Source organism: Ranitomeya variabilis, chromosome 3 (assembly GCF_051348905.1).
Source record: "Ranitomeya variabilis isolate aRanVar5 chromosome 3, aRanVar5.hap1, whole genome shotgun sequence".
NCBI classification, from domain to species: domain Eukaryota; kingdom Metazoa; phylum Chordata; class Amphibia; order Anura; family Dendrobatidae; genus Ranitomeya; species Ranitomeya variabilis.
Window position 1 is genome coordinate 153462062 of NC_135234.1, and position 25731 is coordinate 153487792.

The following is a 25731-nucleotide window of genomic DNA, read 5'->3' on the forward strand; positions in this document are numbered from 1 at the left end:
GGCCGCTCCACCCATTTCTCTGCAATCTGTTCAAGGGGCGAGGCCTTCTTCTCATACGTGCCCACCATGGGTGGACCTGGGGATGTCGCCAGCCGGATTTTCACGCCATCTCTAAGTCAGAACGCCCACGAAGGGTGGGATCAAAGTTGTCGTTCTCCACTTTGGCACCATTTTCCGCCATCTTTAAGGTCGCCATCTTGGTCACAAATATAGCATCGGTCACATCCAAGGTTTCAGTCTCATCCAGGGTATCAGTATCTTCATCTTTCACGGCATTCCCACATCGCAAGGCTGCGGGTTCCTGCTGCACCACACCAAGTGTGAGGGGTAGCAGGGCCGTAGTCGTGGCTGACATATATCGCTCAATCACGCCCTGGTCCTCCGTCACAAGAATACAATGTCCCCTTTTCATCATACCCTCTGCTTCACCTTCTGCATCGTCAGGGTCCCATCGGGACTGCTGAAGTTCTGCTGCTGGCGTTGTTATGCATGAAGAGACAGAGTCCAAGTTCTCCCTCATGTCCTTTAACATGTACCCGGGTCGTGTCTTGTCTGGGACCGCAGTGTCCTCCCTGTCCAGCTTCACTACTTTTAGGAGTTCCCTTGTCCGTTTCGCAACAGACATAAGGGCATCTGCCCACGTAGTAAGCGGCCACATAATTGAGCCACCTGCGCTCTTATGATGATGCAATTTCTAATACTCAGGCTCTGGATGGCTGGGCTCTTATCTTGCGAACGTTGCAGGGTCACTGTGCTGTCCTGAGCTCTAAGTCCTACAGGACTGTCTGGGCTCCCTGGTCCTACTAAACTCCAACAAGGAAATACTCATAACTTATCCACAGCTGGTCCCTCCTATGTTATTACTTTTCCTATTGAAGCTACTGAGGTATCTCCATCTAGTGTCCTAATTAACGTACTGCACTTTCCCTATTCACATCACAGTAATTAGATAGCTAATACAATACACATAGAAGCGTTTGGTAGTAAAACATACACAGAACGTTTTAACCGAGAGAAGGGTGGGGGTCTTTTCAGTCTTTGTAATCCCTTACACGGGCATAGAACCATTTTGTCATGGCTTTATAATATGATTCGTGCAGGTTTGCATAGGAGGAATTTTTTATTGCTTTTTGTAATTTATCAGCTGATAAATTCCACACACTGCATATTTTATGTGTTTTTTTTCCACAGGCAAACCTGCTCTATTGGCAGTAAAGAAGCAACATCAAGAAAGCAGGTTTTGCTGAGTGTTTCCATGATTTTTGCGGCGTTATTTTTTTACTGTGCTTTTGTCAGGGTACACTTGTCTCTTGTGCATGCTGATAAAGTTTAGGCTATGTTCACATGTTGCATTTTTATGCCAATTTTCAGCTGCGTTTTACAGTCCCTGCAAAGTCTGAGATTCCAGAAATCTCATGCACAGCTTGGCTTTTTGTCATCAGGATTTTGTGTATTGCTTGGGTTTTGCAGAATAGAGCATGTCACAAAAATCTGCACCAAAAACGCAGGAATCAGGTTTTGCAGCGTTTTTTGTGCCAAAACCTGAATAGAATGAGTTTTTTTTTTTGCACTAAACTTTATCAGCAATGCACAAGAGACAGATGTAGTGTGACAAAAACACAGGAAAAATGCAGCAAAAAAAAAAAAAAAAAACAAGCTAAACCTTTTTTTCTGCAGCTTCAGCTGCCAAGAGAGCAGGTATTGCAGCAAAAAACAAGATGGAAAAACGCCTAGTGTGAACATACCCTTAGGCTATGTGCCCACGTTGCGGATTCGTGTGCGGACTTTTCCGCACCGTTTTTGAAAAATCCGCAGGTAAAACACAGTGTTTCCTGCGTTTATTGTGCTGATTCCACCTGCGGTTTTACACCTGTGGATTCCTATTGAGGAGCAGGTGGAAAACGCTGCGGAATCCGCACAAAGAATTGACATGCTGCGGAATAAACAATGTGGTATTTTCCCCACCATGGGCACAGCGGATTTGGTTTTCCATAGGTTTACATGGTACTTTACACCGCATGGAAAACTGCTGCGGATCCGCAGGCAAATCCGCACCGTGTGCACATAGCCTTAGTGTATAAAAAAAATAATGATCTGATTCAACTTCATCAGGTTTTGGCAGCAAAAACGCTGCAAAACCTGATACCTGTATGTTTTATGTATGTTTTGCACCACAAAAATGCTTTAAAAAACGTTGAAAGAAGTAACATGCAGCATTTTGCAAAATCACAGCTTTTTGACAAAAGTCAGGAAAAACAAAACAAGGTGTGTACATAAGATTTTTGAGATCTCAAAGACTGCTTGCACTGTGAAAATTTGCATAAAACTGCTGCAAAAAACGCAATGTGTGAACATGGCCATACAGTGCATGGGGCCTTCAGTGCTCCTGCCACCTTGTCTCTGGGCAGTGAGCCCTGGTCTGGTGTATAGGATCCATCACCCAGGGCCCTGCACACGAGGGCTGGCCCGTGCCATGTCCCACCATGCACCATATCCCACCATGCACCATGTCCCACCATGTACCATGTCCCATACACCACATCCCACCATGTACCATGCCCCACCATGTACCACCAAGCACCATGCCCCACCAAGCACCATGTACTATGTCCCACCATGCTCCTCCATGTACCATGCACCCCTATGTCCCACCATGCCCCATCATGTACCATGTCCCACCATGCACCATATCCCACCATGCACCATGTCCCACCATGTACCATGCACCATCATGCACCATGTCCCACCATGCACCAAATCCCACCATGTACCATGCCCCACCAAGCACCATGCCCCATGTCCCACCATGTACCATGCACCCCCATGTCCCACCATGCTCCTCCACGTACCATGTCCCACCATGCCCCATCATGTACCATGTCCCTCCATGCCCCATGTCCCACCATGCTCCTCCATGCCCCACCATGCTCCTCCATGTCCCACCATGCTCCTCCATGCCCCATGTCCCACCATGCATGCCGCACGCCGTGCCCGCAGATGTATGGCCTCTCCATATGTGCACAGTGACTGCACACATTCCCTCCCAGGGATAATCAGTGAGTGATTGCTGGCCAGGAGGGGGATGGGAGGCTCCTGCAGGCGGCCGTGTGTTCTGTACGTGCTGAGCGCACACACCAGGCAGCAGAGAGGGAAGAACAGGAAGAGTCCCGGCGGCGCTCACCTCTCCGGTGACCGGATCCTGCTGCTGCTGGGCGGGGAGGGACGCAATGTGGAAGCTGTCACCTGCGGGGACCTGGAGATAGAAGGTGAGCGCGTCCCGGCACAGGTGGGACAGTGAGACCCGGAGGTCGCCCCGGGAGGGGACACAGCCGCGGCCGTGCTGGATGGTTCCGGGGAGGACGTGTTACCTGCTCCCCATGTGTGACCCCGGGGAGGGAGGGCGATGGCCGCACTAGCAGGGCCCGCTCCAGGCTGCGCCGTGAAGTTGTGTCCCGGGCGCTGGGAGGAGCAGGACTGATATGTGGCATTGTGCTCAGTACTGGCCGGCACCATGGAGAACCTGGAGAGCAGAGGCGGCCAGGAGAGCTTCCTGCCCGAGGACCTGAGCGCTGGACCGGGGGACCAGGGGCAGCCCGTGCTGATGGAGCGGAGGCTGCTGGAAGGCTACAGGCTTGTGGATGTGTTTCTCACTGGAGGGGCTCCTTGGGGGTTTACCCTGAAGGGAGGGAAAGAGCATGGAGAACTCCTCATCATTACTAAGGTAAGGAAACTTTGCTGGCAACTTTTTCCTGGAAGACCACCATGGTCAGTTTAGCCCCCTCCTATAGAGAGGGGCGACTGTATGAAGCGTAAGGTTCCGTCCACAGGGGCAGAATCGCTGGGGGTCTGCAGCACTTTCTTATATTGAGAATGTTATCCAGATGATACACAGGTGTGACAGCCAGGCGGTCCTGCCGTAGTCGCAGGTGTGACCGCCAGGTGGTCCTGCCATAGTCGCAGGTGTGACCGCCAGGTGGTCCTGCCATAGTCGCATCTGACCCCAGGTGGTCCTGCCATAGTCGCATCTGACAGCCAGGCGGTCCTGCCGTAGTCGCAGGTGTGACCGCCAGGTGGTCCTGCCATAGTCGCATCTGACCCCAGGTGGTCCTGCCATAGTCGCATCTGACCGCCAGGCGGTCCTGCCGTAGTCGCAGGTGTGACCGCCAGGCGGTCCTTCCGTAGTCGCATCTGACCGCCAGGCGGTCCTGCCGTAGTCGCAGGTGTGACCGCCAGGCGGTCCTGCCGTAGTCGCAGGTGTGACCGCCAGGCGGTCCTGCCGTAGTCGCATCTGACCGCCAGGTGGTCCTGCCATAGTCGCAGGTGTGACCGCCAGGTGGTCCTGCCATAGTCGCATCTGACCGCCAGGTGGTCCTGCCATAGTCGCATCTGACCGCCAGGTGGTCCTGCCATAGTCACATCTGACCGCCAGGTGGTCCTGCCATAGTCGCAGGTGTGACCGCCAGGCGGTCCTGCTATAGTCGTATCTGACCGCTAGGTGGTCCTGCCATAGTCGCAGGTGTGACCGCCAGGCGGTCCTGGAATAATCGCTGCACGCTCCACGTCATGGCACCTAGATATTCTGCACCGCAGAGTACAGCGAGGAGCTTACACTTTATTGCAGCAGTCTATACTACGAGCAGTAGTGAGATATGCCTGCCAATAAGTGGGTTATGTCCTAGCCTTAGGGTAGGCCTTCGTTGTCAGATCTTTGGGGGTCCTGCACTTGGAAGGGACAGCGGAGTCCCCTATATGTTTCCCAGGTGCTGCTCCTCACTTTTAGTAGTGGTTGTCCCTGGAATTCCAGCTCCGTCCTTCTATAGGACAACTCCATAATAGCAGACATGGTACGATATGGAGGTCTGCAGGGGGAACAGTAAAGATCGAGCACTGGCTCGTGGGCCATTGACTTTGCAGACATCTTATCGCAGGGGCCCCCAGAGTTACCCTTGCACAGATCTAAACTCATTGGAGTATCCAAAGCATGGACCAGCAGTTTTAAAGTCCTCGAAAACCCCTTTAAGCTGTGTGCTGTCTCATAGAGGGCAAAATAAAAATTTTGTCAAAGAATAGATATGAAATTAGTACATGGGGTCGTCTGAGGTGCCGATGCCTCTCGCTGTGATGTTTGGACTGGCATATTCTGATGGTGGCAAGTTCCGCAATACCATACACCTTGTATGAGTGGCATACACCTCTGTATAGGTAGGAGTGTGTAATGTGTACGTATAGCACATGGTAGAGAGGCTGGCACTACATATATCAAGATATGCCTAAGCAAGCACCAAGGAGAGGCGTCATATTGGGTATATCACGGCTCCTGATCACCTGAGATCTACAGAAACGAAGACCCAGGTACTGACCTGTCGGTACAAGTGTGGGGGCAGGGCTGAGGAGTCGGTATAAAATGGACCGACTCCTAAAATATATAATATATTGGATTCAGTGCAGATTGTGCTGAAAATGTTTTCAGAACAGTTTGTGAAAGTTATGAAATGTCCTATAAATGTCAGTTCTGTCCCTGATCTGAGGATCTCGGCTCTCAGTTGAGATGAATCTGTGCTGCACTTTCTGTACATTCAGTAGTGAGGCATGTATGGGGAGTCTGAGGTTTGGCTTACCGACGCCACAGCTTTATAACTATGTATCCTCTATTCTCTAAGGTAACAATTGATATTATGTCTTCAATGTTAAACTTAATGCCAAAAAAATAGATTCGACAGAGAATTTCTGAATTTCAAGTTCGTGGAAGACTGATGAAAGGGAATATAAAAAAACTGTACAGTTGTGGGCTTTATACATTGCCCAGAATATCAACACTGGTGTTACACTTGCGACTGCAATGCGAGAAACTCGCGCATCAATACCCGGCCCTGCCGCCCGGAGTGTGCGGTTGCTCCGGTCCGAGTGCCGGCGGCAGTGCTGGGTATTGATGTGAGAGACTCGCATTGCACTTGCATGTGTGACACCGGCCTTATAGACAGGATGTGAAAAAGTAATGATGGCCGATGGTCCGTGTAGGTGTGCTGCTGTGTGATTTTATTTGTTTATACACCCCGCACATCTGTCCCATGTTTTTATTGGTGTACGGTATTGTCCATGTTTTACCGCATGTGATGTATATGACGTATATTTGGGATGTTCCTAAACGATTTAATGACTTTTCCAACGTCTGATCTCGGCTCTTCCCAGACCTAATGTTCCCTTTCGTCGTTTCCCATCTTTGTCTCTATCTTCTCAGGCTTTTAGCATCAAAAAGAGGGGACAATCCTCCTCAGGTTTATATCACTTCAAAAGGCTAGTGTGTGTATGAAAGGAGACAATTAGAGGGGTGGATGAAGCTATCCCTTGTAATAACACCTCGGCGAGGCCTGTCAGCCCTACACCCTTCCTCTGCTGTCTGTCACTGAACAGACGCAGCTTGTTGGTATTATTTTGTTTTTGGGAGGTTCTTCGGCTGAGAATAGGAGACTCCGGTGTCAATACTGTGTCAGCGGACATGTCTCTGTGGGCCTATTGTGATAGTAGTGTTGTCATGGTGGCTGCAGAGCATCCATTTGTCTGACAGGGCAGACTTCTGATGAGTCACACATCCGCTAAGCTCTTAGTCACCTTACACCGTGTAGACATGAGGTAAGCGTCGCTCAGCTGACATCTATCACCCCAAATGCCACCATAAATAGTCCTTATCTCGGGGAGTACAATAGGGTCCAATGGGTTAATCTGTCCAGTACCTACATTTGGAAGCAAAAAAACTTGTACCTGATGAATGTAAAGATTTTTACTCTGGTGTCATAAGTATGATTACTAGAAATGAGCGAACCTGAACTTAAACGTTCGGGGTTCGTACCGGGCAGTTAGTGTCCAGTGCTAAACGCCGCAACACGGACTTCTCCCTGACATCTGTTGCAAGATCGGGTTCATTACCAGGACCTGAACCTCCACGGGACCGCTCACCCCTAATCATTACATGATTCGTGAACAGAATAACACAAGACTCGGATATTTCGCCATGACGTTTCGGCCTCTGTCTTGCTCACCCATGTGACAGGAGCAGTAGTGATGTAACTGATATGGCCGTGTCTGGGAGCACTAGTGATATCTGTGTTAGCGGCTACGAATACTTCAGCTTACTACCATTATTATTGGTTCCAATTTTTCCTAAACCTGTCCACTAGGTATAATATGCAGAAGTTTTTTTGCGAGATCCCATGTTCAAGTAATTCAGCTACAAAAATGACCTAGAAGAAAGGCAAACAGCTGAGTATTAACGGGGTTGTTGCTACTGTGACCTCCCCGCTCTCATCAGCAATTGGTGGGATGTCAAGGGACCAAAACAGCCTGTCACTATCTACCGTCATATTCCGTCCTAGCGGCCAACCAACTAGTCGACAATCATTTATTGACCTAATGTGTAGGATCTCTGTTCGGCTACAACGCTCATACGACAACAATTCCATGCAATCGCCAGGAGACCTAGCATCTTCATTGCTGGTATATCACCAGTGCAGAAGGTGAGTATAAGAGTTTTTTTTATTTCATTTTTAACAGGGAAATACAGAATTTAAGAAGCGGTTGTCCAAGCAGTGGTCAACCGCCTCAACAGTTACATCGTGCCATCTACCTGTGTGCTGTTTGCTTATAGCACTCATGATGTAGATATTAAATGGCTTCAGTTATCTGACAAGCTCCCCAGACAATCGAAAAATCTGATTGTTGGGGACGCGGAGTGTCGGATTCTCATGTTTCTAATTAGACAAACGTATAACCCCTGGTAAAGCTTTTGCGAAACACGCGTCGGGAGTGTTTGGTGGGTGAACCTTTATACCTGGGCTGCTATTATGCATACTACTGTTCCTAATGTTTTATCTTTTTTGCATAACTCATTTTTTTTTTCCATTACCGTGCCATTGTTCTCCTAATTTGCATATTTAACTATTTATTGACCATGCTTTATATTATCTATTAGGACCACTCTTGTTCTTATCTTTAGGGGTGTTTTTTTCTTTTGGTTCACCTACTAACACATCAATTGTGTCGTTTGTGTTGAAATATATATTTCTTGTCATTTTTAATCATTTTTGTAAAAAGTTATTTATTATTATAGCGCCATTTATTCCATGGCGCGTTACATGTGAAAAGTTATTGATACATTATGTCAGACCTCTACTGACTTTGGCCATTATACTCCAGAGCGGTAATGACAATTCTGCAGACTCCAGAGCCGAAATCTCTTGCTAGCTCAATGTCTTCACAAAAGCTTGTTTCCTTGATTAGCACCCTGGGGAGTGTAGTCTTTACAGCAGAAACTGTAATATTCAGATATAGGGAAACTTGACTGTATAATTACGTAGACCTCATAATTAGAGATGAGCGAATATGTTCTGAAACGATTCCCGAATACTATTTTGCCATATATGTGCCACATTGGTACCCTATTTGTGCTGAATTTATGCTTGACGATTGTTTCCGAACATATTCGATCATTGACTCCAATGGCGTTCGGCGAATATTGCCAATTCATGATTTGTCGGCGATCGTAATCTGAACCGAATATTGAAAAATTTGCTCAACTCTACTCTTAATAAATGTGTAGGCTCTTTGTCTGAAAAGTAAACTTACATTAGCTACGGGACAGAAATTGGCATACGCTACAGTACAGTTTGTTACCTTTTTAAGTCGTGACATCTTTAAAAAAAAACAAAAAAAACTAAAAATAGAATAAAATGGTGAGTGATATAAAAATTTAAAGCACACATTGTAGCATATTTAAGCATGCACCAATGTCTATAACCTTTTTGCTCCAGTATTTTGGTCTATAATGAATTCCCCTATGGGATTTTTCGCCTTTTTGGCCAGCTCTGTCTGCAGTGAAGCCATATCTGTGTATATTCGAGTTATGCCCAACTGGTGGGTCACGCTTGTACTGCTAACCAAACTGTTGAGAGTTTGTGGTTTCCATGTATAAATAGGGAAGACATGTTTATTCTACTATCACAAGAGGAGCCGATCCTGCGGCACAACTATCTATTCACTGCGCTGAAGTATGTGAGGGTTTGTTTTTGGTTCATCAGCCTTGAATTCTGAAAAGCTTCTCCTCACGTATGTTGTTGTCAGTGCTGCCGTAACAGAGAACCCATGGAAAAATACCAGGAGCTCCGCTTCATTGTTCTTGTGTTGTTGCTGGGAAACAACTAGGAGAAAGTTCTGGAGAACTCCCTGACGTGAATCCTAATTGTGCCGTTCACTCCGTTTTCTTTGGTAACTTATGTTATTCTACGTAATGAATTTATTCATTTCATAGGGTATCCCACAACTAAACAGCAAGACTGGAAAGAATGCAACCAAAGGGAGAGTGGGCCAAGGGCATCTATCAGCTGGCAAACTTGGTAAAAAAAAAATGTCAGCAGTACCAGCCGACCATCAAATTTGTATGGGGGACTCCCGACTTTCTCCTGACCAACGATGTCGGTGAGAGAAGGATCGCGTAGTGTAAATTTAAGCCCCCAGACTTTCTGTTCTGCCAGGATATAAGCCACAGCCTTCTGTCTAGCAGCAGCTTACACTTTTTCTACCCATACAGAACACATGCAGGCCCAGCGGACCTAATATCTGTAATAGAAGTGTAAATTTGTAATTTTTAATTTATACTTTAGGGGTATGATTTTGTACTAGAAAGCACTTAATCAAGTCTGTCAGCACAAATTGGCTGTTCAAACCAAGCACAGGCGCTCAGTGCACCCTTGGCATGACCAAGCACTTCAGTGTCCCTTCCCACCTACTTCCTGGTTCAATGCCCCTTCCCACCTACTTTCCCGTTCAGGGCCCCTTCCCACCTACTTCCTGGTTCAGTTCCCCTTCTCACCTACTTCCTGGTTCAGTACCCCATCCCACCTACTTCCTGGTTCAGTGCCCCATCCCACCTACTTCCTGGTTCAGTGACCCATCCCACCTACTTCCTGGTTCCGGGCCCCATCCCACCTACTTCCTGGTTCAGGGCCCCTTCCCACCTACTTCCTGGTTCAGGGCCCCTTCCCACCTACTTCCTGGTTCAGGGCCCCTTCCCACCTACTTCCTGGTTCAGGGCCCCTTCCCACCTACTTCCTGGTTCAGGGCCCCTTCCCACCTACTTCCTGGTTCAGGGCCCCTTCCCACCTACTTCCCGGTTCAGTGCCCCATCCTGTCTGCTTCCCGGTTCAGGGCCCCATCCCACCTACTTCCTGGTTCAGGGCCCCTTCCCACCTACTTCCTGGTTCAGGGCCCCTTCCCACCTACTTCCTGGTTCAGGGCCCCTTCCCACCTACTTCCTGGTTCAGGGCCCCTTCCCACCTACTTCCTGGTTCAGGGCCCCTTCCCACCTACTTCCTGGTTCAGGGCCCCTTCCCACCTACTTCCCGGTTCAGTGCCCCATCCTGTCTGCTTCCCGGTTCAGGGCCCCTTTCCCTCTATTTCCCAGATCAGGGAAGCAGACTCTCTGTAAAAGTTCTGTTTTTCTGGAATGGTAGAGTACACAAGCGTACTTTTTGGCGCACTGTTTTTCACATTGTGTCCTCGATGACAGTAAATGCTTTCTTGTCGCTATATGTAGTCAGCTACTCTATTGCGTCCTGAAAAAATAAAAACAAAACAGTGGTGCCATGTGAAATATTAATTTTTTTCTACTATGAAACCATGTTCTGTAACACTAGTGCGGAGTGTTCTCTGTGGCGGCCTCTTGTGCACCAGGCTGCGCAGCGTGCTCTGCGAGCTACATGTGCGCTTGTATGTCAATGGATTCCGTAACTGCTGGTTTGTGACATTACATTTTTCTACCTTCCCAGAAGAATAATCCTACGTATCGTGGAATAATAAGCTCTGCAGAAACCATGAGACATGTGGAGAATGCGAGTTATTGGTGGGGAGCTGGAATCTGTCATGGACGCTACCTTTCACCTTTCGCTCACATGAGCACTTAGCTGAGCGGCCTGTGTATGTTTTATGTTTGCCCTTTGTGGAGGGCCTTGTGTGTCGGGTTGCGATAAAGCACGCACTTGTGTTTGAGCCATTTCAGACACTGGTGCAGCCAGATCCTGAAAGCTTTTCTTTATGCGTAAGATATATGTACCGGTACTTATTTTTCTGTAAGAAACTTGAGATTTAATCTCAGTATGTTAAATAGCTTCATCATTTCCTCGTGAGCTCAGTATTACCGCTGGGCATTGGTATGTAATTTTTTTTTTTTTTTTTTTTTGGGGGGGGGGGGGGGGGTGGGGAGTGGGGGTTGAAGATGTTTTCTTTTCACATTTTTGGAGGCTGCTGCTCCGTGAATTTATTTACATGAATTAGGGCGAGGAGGAAACTTCCACATTGCATATCCTGACATTGTGGTGTTTTATGCTTTATAAAGCGGTGGTCTTATGAAGACAGCTCCTTTTGAAAATAAAGTCGGCCCAGCTATTAGGCACGAAAGCCCCAATGATGACTACGGGATATGCAGCTAGATATTTTCCCTGGATCCGGACTGTACAAGCTGCTTTTTTTTTGCCAGCATCACGATCTGTTTAATAAAAATGACAAAAACACAAACTTCTATTTTATTACACCCACATACCTCCCCTTTGTAAGCTCATATGGGAGGCTGGTTGCGGGATGTGCTAGGTCTTTAGAAGACTGAGAACCCCAACTTTTAGGATATCTTCACCCCTGGAGGTCTCAGGCAGGAGATGTCATGTTTCATGTCATGATCTTACATTTCTATAGAGATGAAACATGGCAGGGATACCATCATCCATCTGTCCCAGTATTAAATTGAAGATGTTCAGCCGGCATTATGATGATGGGAATGAATGTGTTATGTTCATCGCTTCACTGCAACGGCAAAAATATATGGCATAAATATTTGATCAATATTAATATTCATCACAAACCACTGGCTCCAGAGTGTCTGAGATAATTCCTTTCAACAGATGAAGCCCCTGTACTATTCCGCCTCTGAAAATGCAAATCCTAGACTTGTTGGCTGGCCCTCAGAGCAGATCTATGCTGGAATTACCTGTTCACGGCAGGAGGTTCTACTTAAATGGAGGTTAATGTCAGCTCTTTCTCACTTTACCAGTTATAATTAATCCCATATGTTTGTTGTGAGGGTGATATGTCCCCTCTCTGGAGATGTCTCTTTTTTTTTTTTTTTTTCCTACGACACGCCTGAATCACACTTTGTGAGGGGTGTGGATGTAAGCGCCAAGGGGTCCACTGAATGTAGTGTGAAAACACCCTTAACTTTTGAACTATACTCAACCAAAAATATTTATCTGAAGTCCCAATGTAACCACTTTATTAAAACTAGAGCATACTTACTGTTTTGGTTTGAAATCAGTTTCAACATAGGGCCACCAGTTTCAATGGGAGCGTCAGCCAAGGCTCCCATTTATCAACATTAGAGTTCAGCAAAAAGATCTCTAGAGTTCTGCCATCCTCCTCCTTCCTGCCAGAATCGTCGGTGCCTCTTCTGATTAGTAGGTTTACATATTGGAGGAGGCGCCCCAAAGATTCTGGCAGATATGAAGAGGTTTGCAGAGCTCTGATCTATGGCTACTGATGCGTCCTGTGAATCATATTAATCAGCTCTAATTTAGACTTTTCTCCTATAGTGACAATTATTTTCAAAGTTGAAGGGTTTTTTCTAGGACTGTGTGCATACAATGTCTTTTTCAGGCAGATTTTGTCATGGGAAGAACCCCTGAAAAGGCACCAATAAATTCTCAAAAAATGAACATATACATTTCTAATGTAAAAACAACTTGCTGTTCACATGTTCAGGATTTTGAATGTCTCAACCACTTCAGGTTTCTAAAAATGCCAAGCGGTTAAAATAAGCGAGCGGAACATGTACAATGCAAGACAATGGGAAAGCTCAGAAGATGCACAGATGTGTTTGAAGCTTTTTGCCATCAGTTTTGCTTAAAGGGCACCTGTCAGCCCGTTTTTTCCGTATGAGATAAAAATACTGTTAAATAGGGCCTGAGCTGTGCATTACAATAGTGTATTTTGTGGACCCCGATTCCCCACCTATGCTGCCGAAATACCTTACCAAAGTAGCCGTTTTCGCCTGTCAATCAGGCTGGTCTGGTCAGATGGGCGTGGTGTCTTCCCCCAGATCTTGCTTAGTTTTCCGTTGGTGGCGTAGTGGTGTGCGCATGCCCAAGTCCAGAATCCACTGCACAGGGGAGGGAAAAGAGCGCGATCTGCGCTATTCCCCTGGTGATCGGTGGGGGCGGCGATCTTCCTGTGGCCGCGTGTGCGCAGATCGAGCGCTCGGCTGCCCGGGGCTTCAGGAAAATGGCCGCGGGTGCGCAGATGGAGATCGCGGCGGCCATTTTCCTGAAGCAGAGATGCGAACTCTGAAGACCCTATCCACAGTCCTGCCCCGATGTGCAAAGCTATGACATAATCTTTCATTACACGCACCACAGAGTTTAGTGAACGCTGCGTCCTCTGAGTAAGAAGAAATTAAAGGACCAGCAGTTGTTAGAACGCAGCTGCCAGTCCGAGCACTGCGGCCCCTGGGGCCGGAGAAAAGCTCATTGTGGGCCTGAGGTTCCCCACCCCTGATCTAAACCTATTACTTGTTTACTTCTTCATTTTGTCAGTATGTGAGATTGTTGAGACAGCTGATCCCGGACTTCCCTACCCTCCGAGGGGGTGTTCTGAATGATCCATTAGAAGAGATACTCTGGTTTTTGAGGAAGTGACTTTTCCGTGTTTGTTCACAATGAGATATGCTGTTAGATGATTACAATGGCTGTACTGTACTTTGAAAAAAAATATTAGAAAATTTTTTTTTTTCAGGATTTTTCAAATCTTCCTAGAATCATGGTCCTCAGCAGTCATGTGCTACACATACAAACTTCACTGAGTTCAGTGATTGGCTGCAGTGGTCAAGCGGCAGCAAAGGATTCATCTGCTAAGTAATATCTTTTATAAAACCTTTCTTACTCTGTCGTAAGTTTGAAACATCCTGGAAAACCCCTTTAAGTCAGATTGTGCTGATCTAAAAGCCGATTTAGAAAATTCCTGTTGGTGTCGGTGTCTTTTCTATGTATCCTGTTACCATGATGCCTCTTCCAAAGATAACTTTACACAGTGACCTTTGGCAGGCAGCGCCGTCCTGCTCAGCACAAACTACTCTGCTTTCTCCAGTGTCTCTTCTTCAAGACTACTTGGAACGTTTTCTTACTGAATCATTCTGAAAACCACCATTTCTTTTATGACTAATTATATTTTATGGCTATATTGCTTCCCTTATCTATTGTAGTAATGTGTGGCTTGCTCCTGTTCCGGGCGAAGGAGCCATTTCGGGCTCGTCCTTGGAGATCTTTCCTCACACATTTTCATGATCGTTGCTCATATCATGGTTTCACCTTCACGCCATGTCCGCAGCTCATTAGGCACAATGTACACCAAGTAATTCACTAGTAAAGGAAAGTCGCACAGAAGGTTGTTTCAGGAAAATAGACCTTGTCACCTTTTACTTTATTCTTTTGATGCTGTTGTGGTAAAAGGGAAATGGCACCAACATGCGTGTCCTAATGAGTATGCTTGGCACCTATCCTCTTTATTGTGTCCCAATAGGCTCTTCTGAAAGCGTATGAGAACTTCTTTTGTGTCCACATTTTATTGACTTCCTTTTTTGAATCAGACTTTTTTATTCCTCGTGACCAATTGACGGTGGTAGGGAACTGGCACATAATGTCTTGCATCCATGATTTTTCTAAGTCAGAGGCCTTTCTAGTAGTGTCAGTTGTGCCTACTAGTTCTGGCTTGTGGTTCTTTATTGGGTCTGTTTTCAATGTATGTGATCCATATGTCTCCTCCGTTCGCCTTTCACTGCATGCAGTCTCTTAGATGCAGAGTGAGAACCTGCAGCTGCACACCCCTCCTCCCCCTCTTCTCTATTTGTTATTTATGAATATCAGTAAGGCTAGTTTCACATTTGTGGTTGAGTCCGCAGCATATCGTCGGCAAACGCAGCATTTTTTTATCCGCATCAGCTTACGCATGATGGGGAAAAAATGCTGCGTTTGTGCTTTTTATGCACATGCATTCGACAGGAAAAAGATTTTCCAGGAGAATTTCCTTGACACAAGCCACGCCAAATGGGCATGTCTCATGGGATTTCTTGTGTACTCAGAAAACGCATGCGTACGCAAACGCATGTCCGTGCTTTCCTATGCGTTCCCATAGACTGTAATGCGTTGTTTTGACGCACTCCTTCCGCAAGCGTCCCCATACGTATGGCGGCAGAAATTTGACGCCTCAAAAATTGCAACATGGTGCTTTAGCCGCGTCCTGCCTCACAACGCGAAACGACGCATGCGTAAGCAAACGCGGGCGAACGCATGCAAACGCATGAACCTGCGTCCACAATGTAAAATATATTAAATCAAGACTCATGCAGATGTATGCGTCCGAAATGCTGCGGACACAACCGCAATTGTGAAACCAGCCTAAGGCTACGTTCACATTTGCGTTGTGTGCTGCGTCGGCGACCCAACGCACAACGCATGCAAAACGCAGCGTTTTGTGGCGCATGCGTTCATTTTTTTAGCGCAAAAAAATGCAACATGCTGCGTCCTCTGCGCCCTGACGCTTGCGCCAAAAAAACGCATGCGTCACAAAACGCAACACAACGCATGTCCATGCGCCCCCCATGTTAAATATAGGGGCGCCCGACGCAACGCAAATGTGAACGTAGCCTAAGGCATACTTGACCATTTGAGATCTGAGATTCGATCACGTTACTCCTAGAAATATGTAGTCAAAAAACAAGAACTTGGAACTCAGGCTTAGTTCAAATAGCGATTGACTCTGTCAGGGCTTACATCTGTAACCCCATAAAACGGGATTTGGTGTATGCGCTGATGGGGCCATTGACAATAATGTCCCTTCTATATCCATAGTACAAGTGATACTGAGATATGCTTATAGTGGAAATCAGTCGCTGAATGAACTCCACAATACAAGTGGATCACAAGGGGTACGTCTGCAATGAGCTGCATTTCATCTGTCCCTCTCACACAACAGGGTTGTCCAAGCAGACCACATCTGTAATACCATCTCAAATATTCTTACACTAGATGGAGGCCCAATGCTATCTCATCGGGGGGGTGCTGGTGGCGGTAATGTGACGATGGGGGCAGGCATGCTACGCTGTTGTTGCCAAAGGCATCCCGTGATAATCTACTGACTTTTGCATCAGGGGACTCATGTGCTTGACACCTACGCTTATATGCATTGTTTTTGTCCCAGCGATGCTGTTGCTCTTCAAGAGTCTCATTTGCCCTTTGTTGTCTTCGATGTTGTGCCTTTGCTGCTTTCCTTTCACAGAGTCACAGAGGATACATTTTGTGAGGTAAAATATTTTTTAAAAACAGTCAGTGAAATATATTACCTCACAAAATGAATCCACTGTGATCCCCTGCTGTAATGTCAGTATTGTATTTTGCTTTCTCCCCTGCCCACGAGATGTGGTATGCTCCGTACATGGTCAGACACAGTCAGTTTTTAAAATGAGCTTCCGGTCGTGGGAAAACCCCTTTAATGTGACCGACTTCCTCTGCCTGTAGACACGTCGTGCATCTGCCTCTGGCATCAGCCAAATCATTCACTGCACCTGCGCGTAATCCGCGCAGGTGCAGTAAATCAGACAGCCGCCATCTTTGTGCAGACAGATAGCGGCGGTCACATTAAAACTGTGCATGCGCTCCTCCTGCACAAAGATGGTGGCGGTCAGTGAATCATTCGGCTGGTCCCGGCGGCGGTGTGTTTGCAGCGGTGTTCCACTGGTGGTACCGCGCATGAGGCTGTGTGAGTGTGTACGGCATATAGAGGGTGTGTGTGTGCGTGGTGCGACGGTGTTCCGCCAGTGGTACCGTGCAATAGGTTAGTACCAGCAGCAGTTTCCATATTGAGACACTCATCACTTGGGTGTCCCAGTATGGCGGTCGGTGAACTTCCTACTTTTGGAATTCTGGGATACGGTGACATCTGGACAAAACAGGAAATGAAAACATTACAAGGCAATTGTATAAATAGATTCTCATTTTTCTCTCTTCCAGTAACGTTTTATATTTTCTATGTATTTTTTTTTTTTATTTTAGCGCCATTCTGTTGAGAAGTGGCGTCATGAAGTTACTACTTCCAGCTGGGTCTGCATGTAGAAGTTTGGTTTTCCTGACAAAGGTCTCAAGGGAGAATATTTCAGAGATAGAGAGCAATGAATGGAAAAAGATTTGACTCCATAGAGCAAAAGATTGAAATGGTAGTGAAAGGACAGGACGTACTTGGCTGAAAGTGATAAATGATGCCATTGTTTTCTTCTGTCTTGATTATTGTGATTAAGAATGTTCTTAGTTTGACTCGTTGTAAAGAAAAGCTAAATCTAGAAATGAATGCCGAAATGCAAAAATTATCATACTTTGTGTCAGTGTTCAACTCTTGAAACATTAAGGGTATGTGCACACGATGCGGAAAACGCAGCCGTTTCCCATGAGTTTACATTACAATGAATGTAAACCTATGGGAAACAAAAAATGCTGTGCACATGCTGCCGAAAAAAAACGCGCGGAAACGCAGCGGTTTACATTCCGCAGCATGTCCCTTCTTTCTGCGGATTCCGTAGCAGTTTTACAGCTGCTCCTATAGAAAACCGCAGTTGTAAAACCGCAGTGAAATCCGCAGAAAAACTGCGATAAATCTGCAGCAAAAACGCAGCGTTTTTGTCCTGCAGATTTATCAAATCCACTGCGGAAAAATCCACAGTGGACCATTATACGTGTGCACATACCCTTAATATTAAACATGGGTAGAAATCATCCTGTCAGCCTTATTGACTGCTCCTCAGAGTCCCTCCTCCTGCTGCTGAGATCTCACACTGCTCAGTACAAGCTGAAGATGACAGCTTATCTGGCTTGGGAACAGAGATTGAATATACTTGGATGAATTTTCTCCCTCTTCAGCCAGACTCCTAAAATGCTTATCTTAATTTCAGGATTATGCAGTCACTCTGACATAGAATGTCAGGAGAAGTACACCAGCGTCATCAGGTCTTAGAGATCCACTTATATATGCAGTTTGTGTTGTGAAATCTTGTGACATACTGTATCTTCAAGAGGCAATCTTAGTATTTAATGGTGTTTACGGAAATTTAGTAACATAGTTGATGGACTTTCCACCTCTCCATAATGTTCTTATTTATAAAGTACGCCACTTGTTAGTGCTAAATAGCATTCTGAAATTCGTGTCCATTCAAGAAAACTATTTTGTGATAGGGATTCTAAGGGGTAAAGTTTTTCCTTGTGGGGAGGGTCATTTGTCGTAGGGATGCTTATAAGGCCATACAATGCACCTTTGAGAATTTAGCCTTTTTAGAGAGGAAGATGGCATGGACTCTGGTGCCACGTAATTCGGCTGACAGTGTCATTTGTATGGGAGCCCTGGACAATTTGTTGTTGGAAATATCTATTCGGCATGTCCAATTTCAGATTGCCATTTTTATTATCTCCCGCAGATAAGTAATCACCAGATGTGTGAAGTGGTTCCTTTCTCATAGAGAACAAAGGAGCGAGCCAACTGTGTATGGGAGAGCCGGGCGACACGGCTGCCAGCTGAACGAACGGCAGAAGCATCATTCATCCGACAGCCATGTAATGTGTTTGGTGGATTGAAGGTCGATACTGACTTTTAGGATTGTTACCTTCATTAGGTGGCACCAGAGTGTGTCCTCTTCTTCTCTGAAGAATATATTGGTGTATTTAGTGATATAAAGACATGTGCTCCCCATGAGTCCCATATGTAACGGTTTTGACGTGGTTGAGTATTGGTGACCTTCCCCGGTGATATACTTGAGCAGGGGATATTTGGCAGCATGGATTCGGTTGCAGATCAGGTTTTCTAATTAGGAAGAGCCGTGCTGTTACTGGGAGGGAAAGGGAGTGAAATAAATGTTTGTGTGGGCGTATTGAAGGTGCTGATTCCTTTGGAAATACTTGTATAGCCTCAGCAGACTCTTGGTCAACAACAGCCATGTTTGTGTTCAGAAGTTTAGCGACTGTCAGGGACACACATATATTTTGTAGGAAGCTGCATTTTGCGTATGGAAATCCAGTCACTTCACCTATTCCATAAATATCATTCATTTTTGCAGTGGGAATTGGCCAAAGTCAGTCTGATGAAAGTCAGATACACCGTATAAACTAATTCCATCTGCTTTTTACATCTGGAACGCTGCACTTCGACATGAGATTGAAGTTAGTACAATTATCTGACTTAAGTTTTTTCCCAGTTGTTGACCATTTATTGGTCACATTCTTTTGTGCAGATGACTAATACTCAATAATATAGATCCTACAAAAACAAGAAGTCCTATATTCACCAGCTATGTAAAAAGTAGAAATTTTATTTAAAAGAACATAAATACAGTGATAAATAAGTGTATAAAATCTGAATCAAATGTGAAGCCTCAAACGAGCAACACCATGGTAGATGACACTATATGGAGGGACAAAAAACACCAAATGGACTATATTAGAACCATGCGGATTTCAAGTACAAAGAAAGAGGTAAGGTCAAGATGCATAATGTAGTGCTCAATTGTAAAAACTTAACAACTATAAAGTATAGTCAAAGGATTGATGTTTATGTTTACACATTACTCCCTGTGTAAATACCACGTGTATGCAACCCGACGCGCGTTTCATGTGGGCTTCTTCGGGATTGAGGGGGGTGTATTGAAATTGTTTTCTGGAACAATTTCAATGGTGCCATCACTTTCGGCCATGGCTGTATGTTTATAAATTATATATATTGCCACCACTCCTCCACAGCTGCAAATCTTCATGTATCAGGAGCCACAGTTGTGACTGGTATTACAATGCGGAACATTCAAGATTTTATATGGACTCCATTCCAAAAATCTGTGTGAAATCTACTGAAAATCTGCATTAAATGCATATAAAAAGGTTTTTTTTTTTTTTTTTTTTAACCATGTTCGCATTCACTAGAAATAATCTGCACCGATACTTTTCCCAATTACACAAAAAAATTCTGCATAAAAAAGTGTTGGATTATTTCAGTTCCACAACACATCAGTGTACACATCCAAGGCTGAAATCCCAAGTGTCTACTACCTCGGATTTCTGCAGCAGATCCTGGAGTAAACACATGTTTAACGTGTCTATTGCAAATCCGACATGTGTGAACATACAGAATGTAGGTCTGGGCTGTAATACCACACACATGCACTGGACAGGTGTGGTAATGTTTTTTTAGAAGAATGTAGCCATGTTTTTCTAATCCTAAGGCTACTTTCACACTAGGGTTAACTGCAATCCGCCACAATGCGTCGTTTTGCCGAAAAAACACATCCTGCAAAAGTGCTTGCAGGATGCGTTTTTTCCCCATAGACTTACATTAAGCGACGTATTGCGACGGATTGACACCAAAAGGAACCTGTCAAGTGGTTGTTTCTTCCCCCAAACTGCAACCCTTACCATACAGCATTGCGCCAGTCCTTACTAATGCAGCATGCAAATGAAGTGTTAGGCTATGTGCACACGTATAATGGTCCACTGCGGATTTTTCCGCAGCGGATTTGATAAATCTGCAGGGCAAAAACGCTGCGTTTTTGCTGCAGATTTACCGCGGTTTTTCTGTGGATTTCACTGCAGTTTTACAACTGCAGTTTTCTATAGGAGCAGCTGTAAAACCGCTGCGGAATCCGCAGAAAGAAGTGACATGCTGCGGAATGTAAACCGCTGCTTTTCCGCGCGTTTTTTCCGCAGCATGTGCACAGCGTTTTTTGTTTCCCATAGGTTTACATTGTAATGTAAACTCATGGGAAACTGCTGCGGACCCACAGCTGCGGAAACGCTGCGGATCCACAGCGTTTTCCGCATCGTGTGCACATACCCTAAAACCTGCTGTGGCAGTGTGCAGTAAAGGAGGTGGAGACACTGTGCGGACAAGTCAAGTTTACCACGTCCTTATCCTGCCGAGTCTGGCTTGATTGATGTCCCTGAAGTCGCGGCACAACGTTCCAAACCTTTTCTTCAGAGATGTCAATCAAGTGGGGCAGAATGAACTTGTCTGCACAATGTCTCCACCTCCTTGACTACCCATAGCCTTATAGCAGTATGATTGTGGGGCATAACCACCTGTCTGGCTCCCATTAGACAAGACCGGTATCTGCTTATTGTGGGATAACATAACAAATAATTTCCTGCTATTTTTTTTTAAACCCTTTGGCATATGTACACCTTGCTGAAGTGGCGACCACTCCAGGCCATCACTGGTCATGGTGGTTATGTGCAGCACACCAAGGCTTTAGTTGTGGTCATGAATCGGTCTGATTGCAGTTAGCAGAATATAGTACATTTTGTGTCTTCTACTGACATATTTGTCACATACCGTCTATACATCCAAGACCTTTGTCGTGAGCAGGGAGATAATAGATTGTTTATTATGTGAGAGAGATCTGGAAGAATATGTCTCGGACATTGCTCAAGGTTTTGGTAGTTTTGCATAGTGTCGAAACAATTTTCACGAAAGCAGCTTTTTTCTCGCTTCATCCCTAATTTGCTTACCTGTTGTCTGTATAGCAGAAGCGGAAGTCGACGAAACTCGGATACACCTTTAAGTAATTTCTTCACTTTCTTGTTTATTTAACGATTCACTTTCTTAATCCTGGGATGACACAGACATGAGTATTAGCTCACCTGCCCAGTGTATGAATGCAGACATGTTTCACTGGCGTGATCTAAGCATGTTATTTTTGTTCTATCACCAGATCCTTATTTGTAAGATTTATGAGGCTAGTAAAAAAGGGTCTGCCTAGTTCTAGTTACAGCGCCACTCTTGGCCATAGGCTGAGTCTGGTAGTGCATCTTCCCCTATCCTCTTTGTAGTATTCTTGTATCTTCCAATTAAAGCACCACTCCAGCTTTTTTCTATTTTATTGCAGCGCAGGCGCGGTGCCACTCCTGTAAGTTCCCTGCCCTTAGTCTTACACTCACCAGCTGCCATTTTCATCTTCTATCCATGCCGCTCCAGTCCGGCTCCAGCAGTTTGGGACCTGTCGGATCGCTCCAGTGTTTGCTGGTGCAACCTGGAGGTCACTTCAGTGCAAATCTGAGTCTTGTTCTGCCTCTCATTGGCTTGCATTGAAAGCTTGTGAACTTTACCCAGAAGTTGTGGTCACAAGGTGGTGGAGCAGGTTCGGAGCGGCATCGGGAAGAGCTGAAGACAGCGGCTGGTGAGCATAATATTAGGTGCAGGGATCTTACCTTAGCAGCACAACTCCAGTGCTGAAATTTAAAATATTTTTTTTTTTAGTTCTATAGCTCCCACATATTCTGCAGCACTTAAAGGGGACATCCGGGACTTTATAAAAAACAAAAACAAACAAAAAAAACAAAAAAAAAAACCTAAGCACTAACATGCAGGTAATTGCAGCTTATCTGCTTGTTGTGTACGGCGCTGTTCTTCCCCGGCACAGATCTGTCACAGACGCTCCTGCTGACGTCACTTTCACAGAGAGGAGGCTTCTTTTCCGCTCTGCTTTGTCGACAGGACGGGACTTCTGGCTTCATTCTGACTGACAGCTGGATCCGAGTTGCCTTATTGGGGAGCCAGCTGTCAATCAGAATGACACCGGAAGTCCCGCCCCATCGCATCAGCAGAGGCAGCTGAATCCCCAGCACAAGCGGTCTGTGACCGATCTGTGCGGGAAAAGAACGCAGCCGTGCACAACAGGAAGGTAAGTTACAATCATCTGCCTGTTAGTACTTAGGCTTCTTTCACACTTCAGTTGTTTGGCGTCAGTCACCTCCGACATAGTGACGGATCGACAGATCCATCACAATTGTTGAGAAAACGGTTCTAACGGATCCGTTTTTTTGACGGATCCGTTACTTGGGCGTTGTCTGGGGAAAGTATCTACTTTTTGGAGCATGCGCAATTGAAAAAGCGGATTGGGGCGACGGATCCGCCGAAATGACGGTCGTGACGGATCCGTCGCCCATAGGCGGCCATTCTATGGAATGGCGGATGCGACGGATCTGTCGCGAACCGCCATTTCGGCGCAGACAAAAAACGTTATAATGTCCGTCAATGTCTAGATGACGTCCTCCAAATCTCACATGGCAGATGGAACGGACGACCATCTGCCACAATCCGTCGCTAATGCATGTCTATGGGAAAATAGCGGATCCGCCCCCCAAAAAATGGCGGATCCGCTATTTGACGAAAATGGCGGTTTCAAACTGACGCCAATAGACTGAAGGCCTTAGATACATTTTTGTGTTTTTACAAAGTCCTGGATACCCCCTTTAGCATTTCAGAGGGGACTTGTAGAGACAATAAAGACCTAACAGAGAAACTCCTAATTCAACAGATACCAAGATGAGTGAGTATCCTGCTCACAAGCTTACAATCTATGAGAAGTGCTTTAAACATTTAACAGATGACACAATATCTCAGTGTTGGCCAGAGCATCAAACATTATTCAATATTGTGAGTTTCTATTCTCACCTAAATCAAACACAAATATTTTTTTTTTCTTTTTGTTACAAACAATAGTTGAATTATTCTGTGATGTTGTACTTTGTAGAACAGGTGGTGGAAGCTTTCAGGTTTGTAAAAGATAAGTCAGAACTATTTTTTATTGCCCTTTTCCATATACAATAAAAAAGATAAATCCAATCTTCAGATAGTCCTAAATAAATCTTTTTATTGTTTTAGTTCTATAGATGATATGAAGACTTGAGTTACTCCATGGCAACAGACTACAAGTATTCTCCGTGTAGTCAGATCCAGCAGCATATTCTTTGATTTGTCCTTGAAATTTGTCACCCTGTTTTACACACTTTTTTAAAAATAAAAACAAATTTACACTCCTCTTGTACCTATTCCATTGAAACCCTTGTCCCCTGTAAAAACAAAAAAACACAGAAAATAATAAACAACAAAAATACTCACCTTCCAGCTAATCCACCAATGCTCATATTCCCTTCTAAAAAACAAACAAACAAAATTAAAACACAACAATATGCCTCACCTGCCCAATGTGAAGATAGTCCATACTGTTCCACGACAATCTGGATGATTTGGTTCAGTTATGAACTCTGGGGAACTTTCTAACAGAGGCTAGCTGTAGAGCAGTGCGCTCCTGTCAGTGTGTTCCAGCTGGTGGGGATAGGAGTTGCACCACTGATGTGACCGCAATCCAAATCGTTGTGGAACAGTATGGATTATCTTCACATTGGACAGGTGAGGGATATGATTGTTTATTACTTTCTGGGGTTTTTTTTACAGGGGACAGGGGTTTCAATAAAATGGGCATAAGAGCTTAATTGGCTTTTTTTAAAATTTTAAATAAAGGTGTCTCTTTCACATAAAGGATTTTATTCTGGCTGTGTCTTTTTAAAAATCTAACTCTGGGGTTAGTAATGGGGGTGTCTTATAGATGCCTCTCCATTACTAACCTGTGGACTTGATACCAGCGGCCATAAAACAGCTGACATCAACTCCCTCCCCCCACCCACGCCCAAACCATTACCCCACTTGCCATCGCACCAGGGCAAGTGGGGGGACCCCACTGCATTTTTTTCTTATTTTTTTTTAATCATTTACAACCGCGCTATGAGGACCCCTCTGTTGATAACCAGCCATGATAAAGCTAACACCTGAGGGTTGCAAGGTAAACTTCATACCTCCGATCACAGCTGCGTGCGTGCTCGCTGTCATTTGACAGGGTGGGAGAAGGCAAAATTACTATTCTTCTTTTTTAATAAAATAAAAAAAAATGAAACCAAACCCATTGGCAACAATTTTTAAAAATACATGTAACTCAAAAACCGGATTTGTTTGATGTTGGCTTTTAACAAGAATGATGGTAGTAGTATGGACGGTCTATGGACAAAAGTTATGTTTATGCCAAAGCGTTATTAATCTTAGCTGAGGTTTTCCTACATCCATGATATATATGATAGAGCAGAATATATTATTAATGTATATAATGATTCTTCACGTTCTTTGTAGTTTTCACTGCAGGCTCTACCCTTTCTTTCTTCTAGTGTACAGAGCAGATTGTCATTGCCTTTTTCGCGTGGAAGTAACCGGACCTGTCCTGGTCAGGCGTGGATATACAGGCGTTGCGGACATGCCGGGCCTGTTACTGGCGGCCGGTTTAGTTGTGAATGTGACTCCTGCCACATTCCTGTGACGGCGGATGAGCCGAGGAGCCCCGCTGTGCAGATGGCTTGGTCACATTGTCTACAGCACAATTAAATGGTCTGTCGGAGGCATCAGCTTCGCAAATCTGCTGAGTATTTTGGTAACAGATGGCAATTAAAATCATTTATAGCACTTTTTTTTACCTTCCCTATTCTTAAGCCTCTCCCTATAGTTAGTAAGGAACACCCATTTTTTATTAGTTTTTTTTATGAACTCCTCAAACTTTAGAATCTACGTTTTACTTGTTCCCCAATGATGTGCACCAAATAGTGATTCTGCATGGGGCTTGTATTTCACCATTGGGCCAGTCTGAGGCACAGTTCTCACTAGTGTTCTGAATTCTGCATTTATTCTGTTCGTGGAACAGAAAAACAGAACTTCAGTAGATGGATCTATCCCAGACACAGACGGGCTATTGTCTATTATGGAGTCTATTGGTTTTATGTAAGGTTGTTGTTTTATCGG

At 45.2% G+C, this 25731-nt stretch overlaps 1 protein-coding gene across 3 annotated transcripts in view; it reads left to right on the top strand.

Moving 5' to 3' along the window:
• Positions 1-3033: 3033 nt before the first annotated feature.
• The window catches only part of SHROOM2 (shroom family member 2), a 214842-nt gene continuing 192144 nt past the window's right edge, over positions 3034-25731 (top strand). Inside the window, exon 1 of one of the 3 annotated variants that reach the window (XM_077294740.1) lies at positions 3034-3721. In XM_077294740.1, coding sequence (XP_077150855.1) covers positions 3512-3721 — 210 coding nt within the window. In that variant the 5' untranslated portion in view covers positions 3034-3511. The remainder of the gene's footprint in view (positions 3722-25731) is intronic. The other 2 variants (XM_077294741.1, XM_077294742.1) reach the window with 2 other exon arrangements.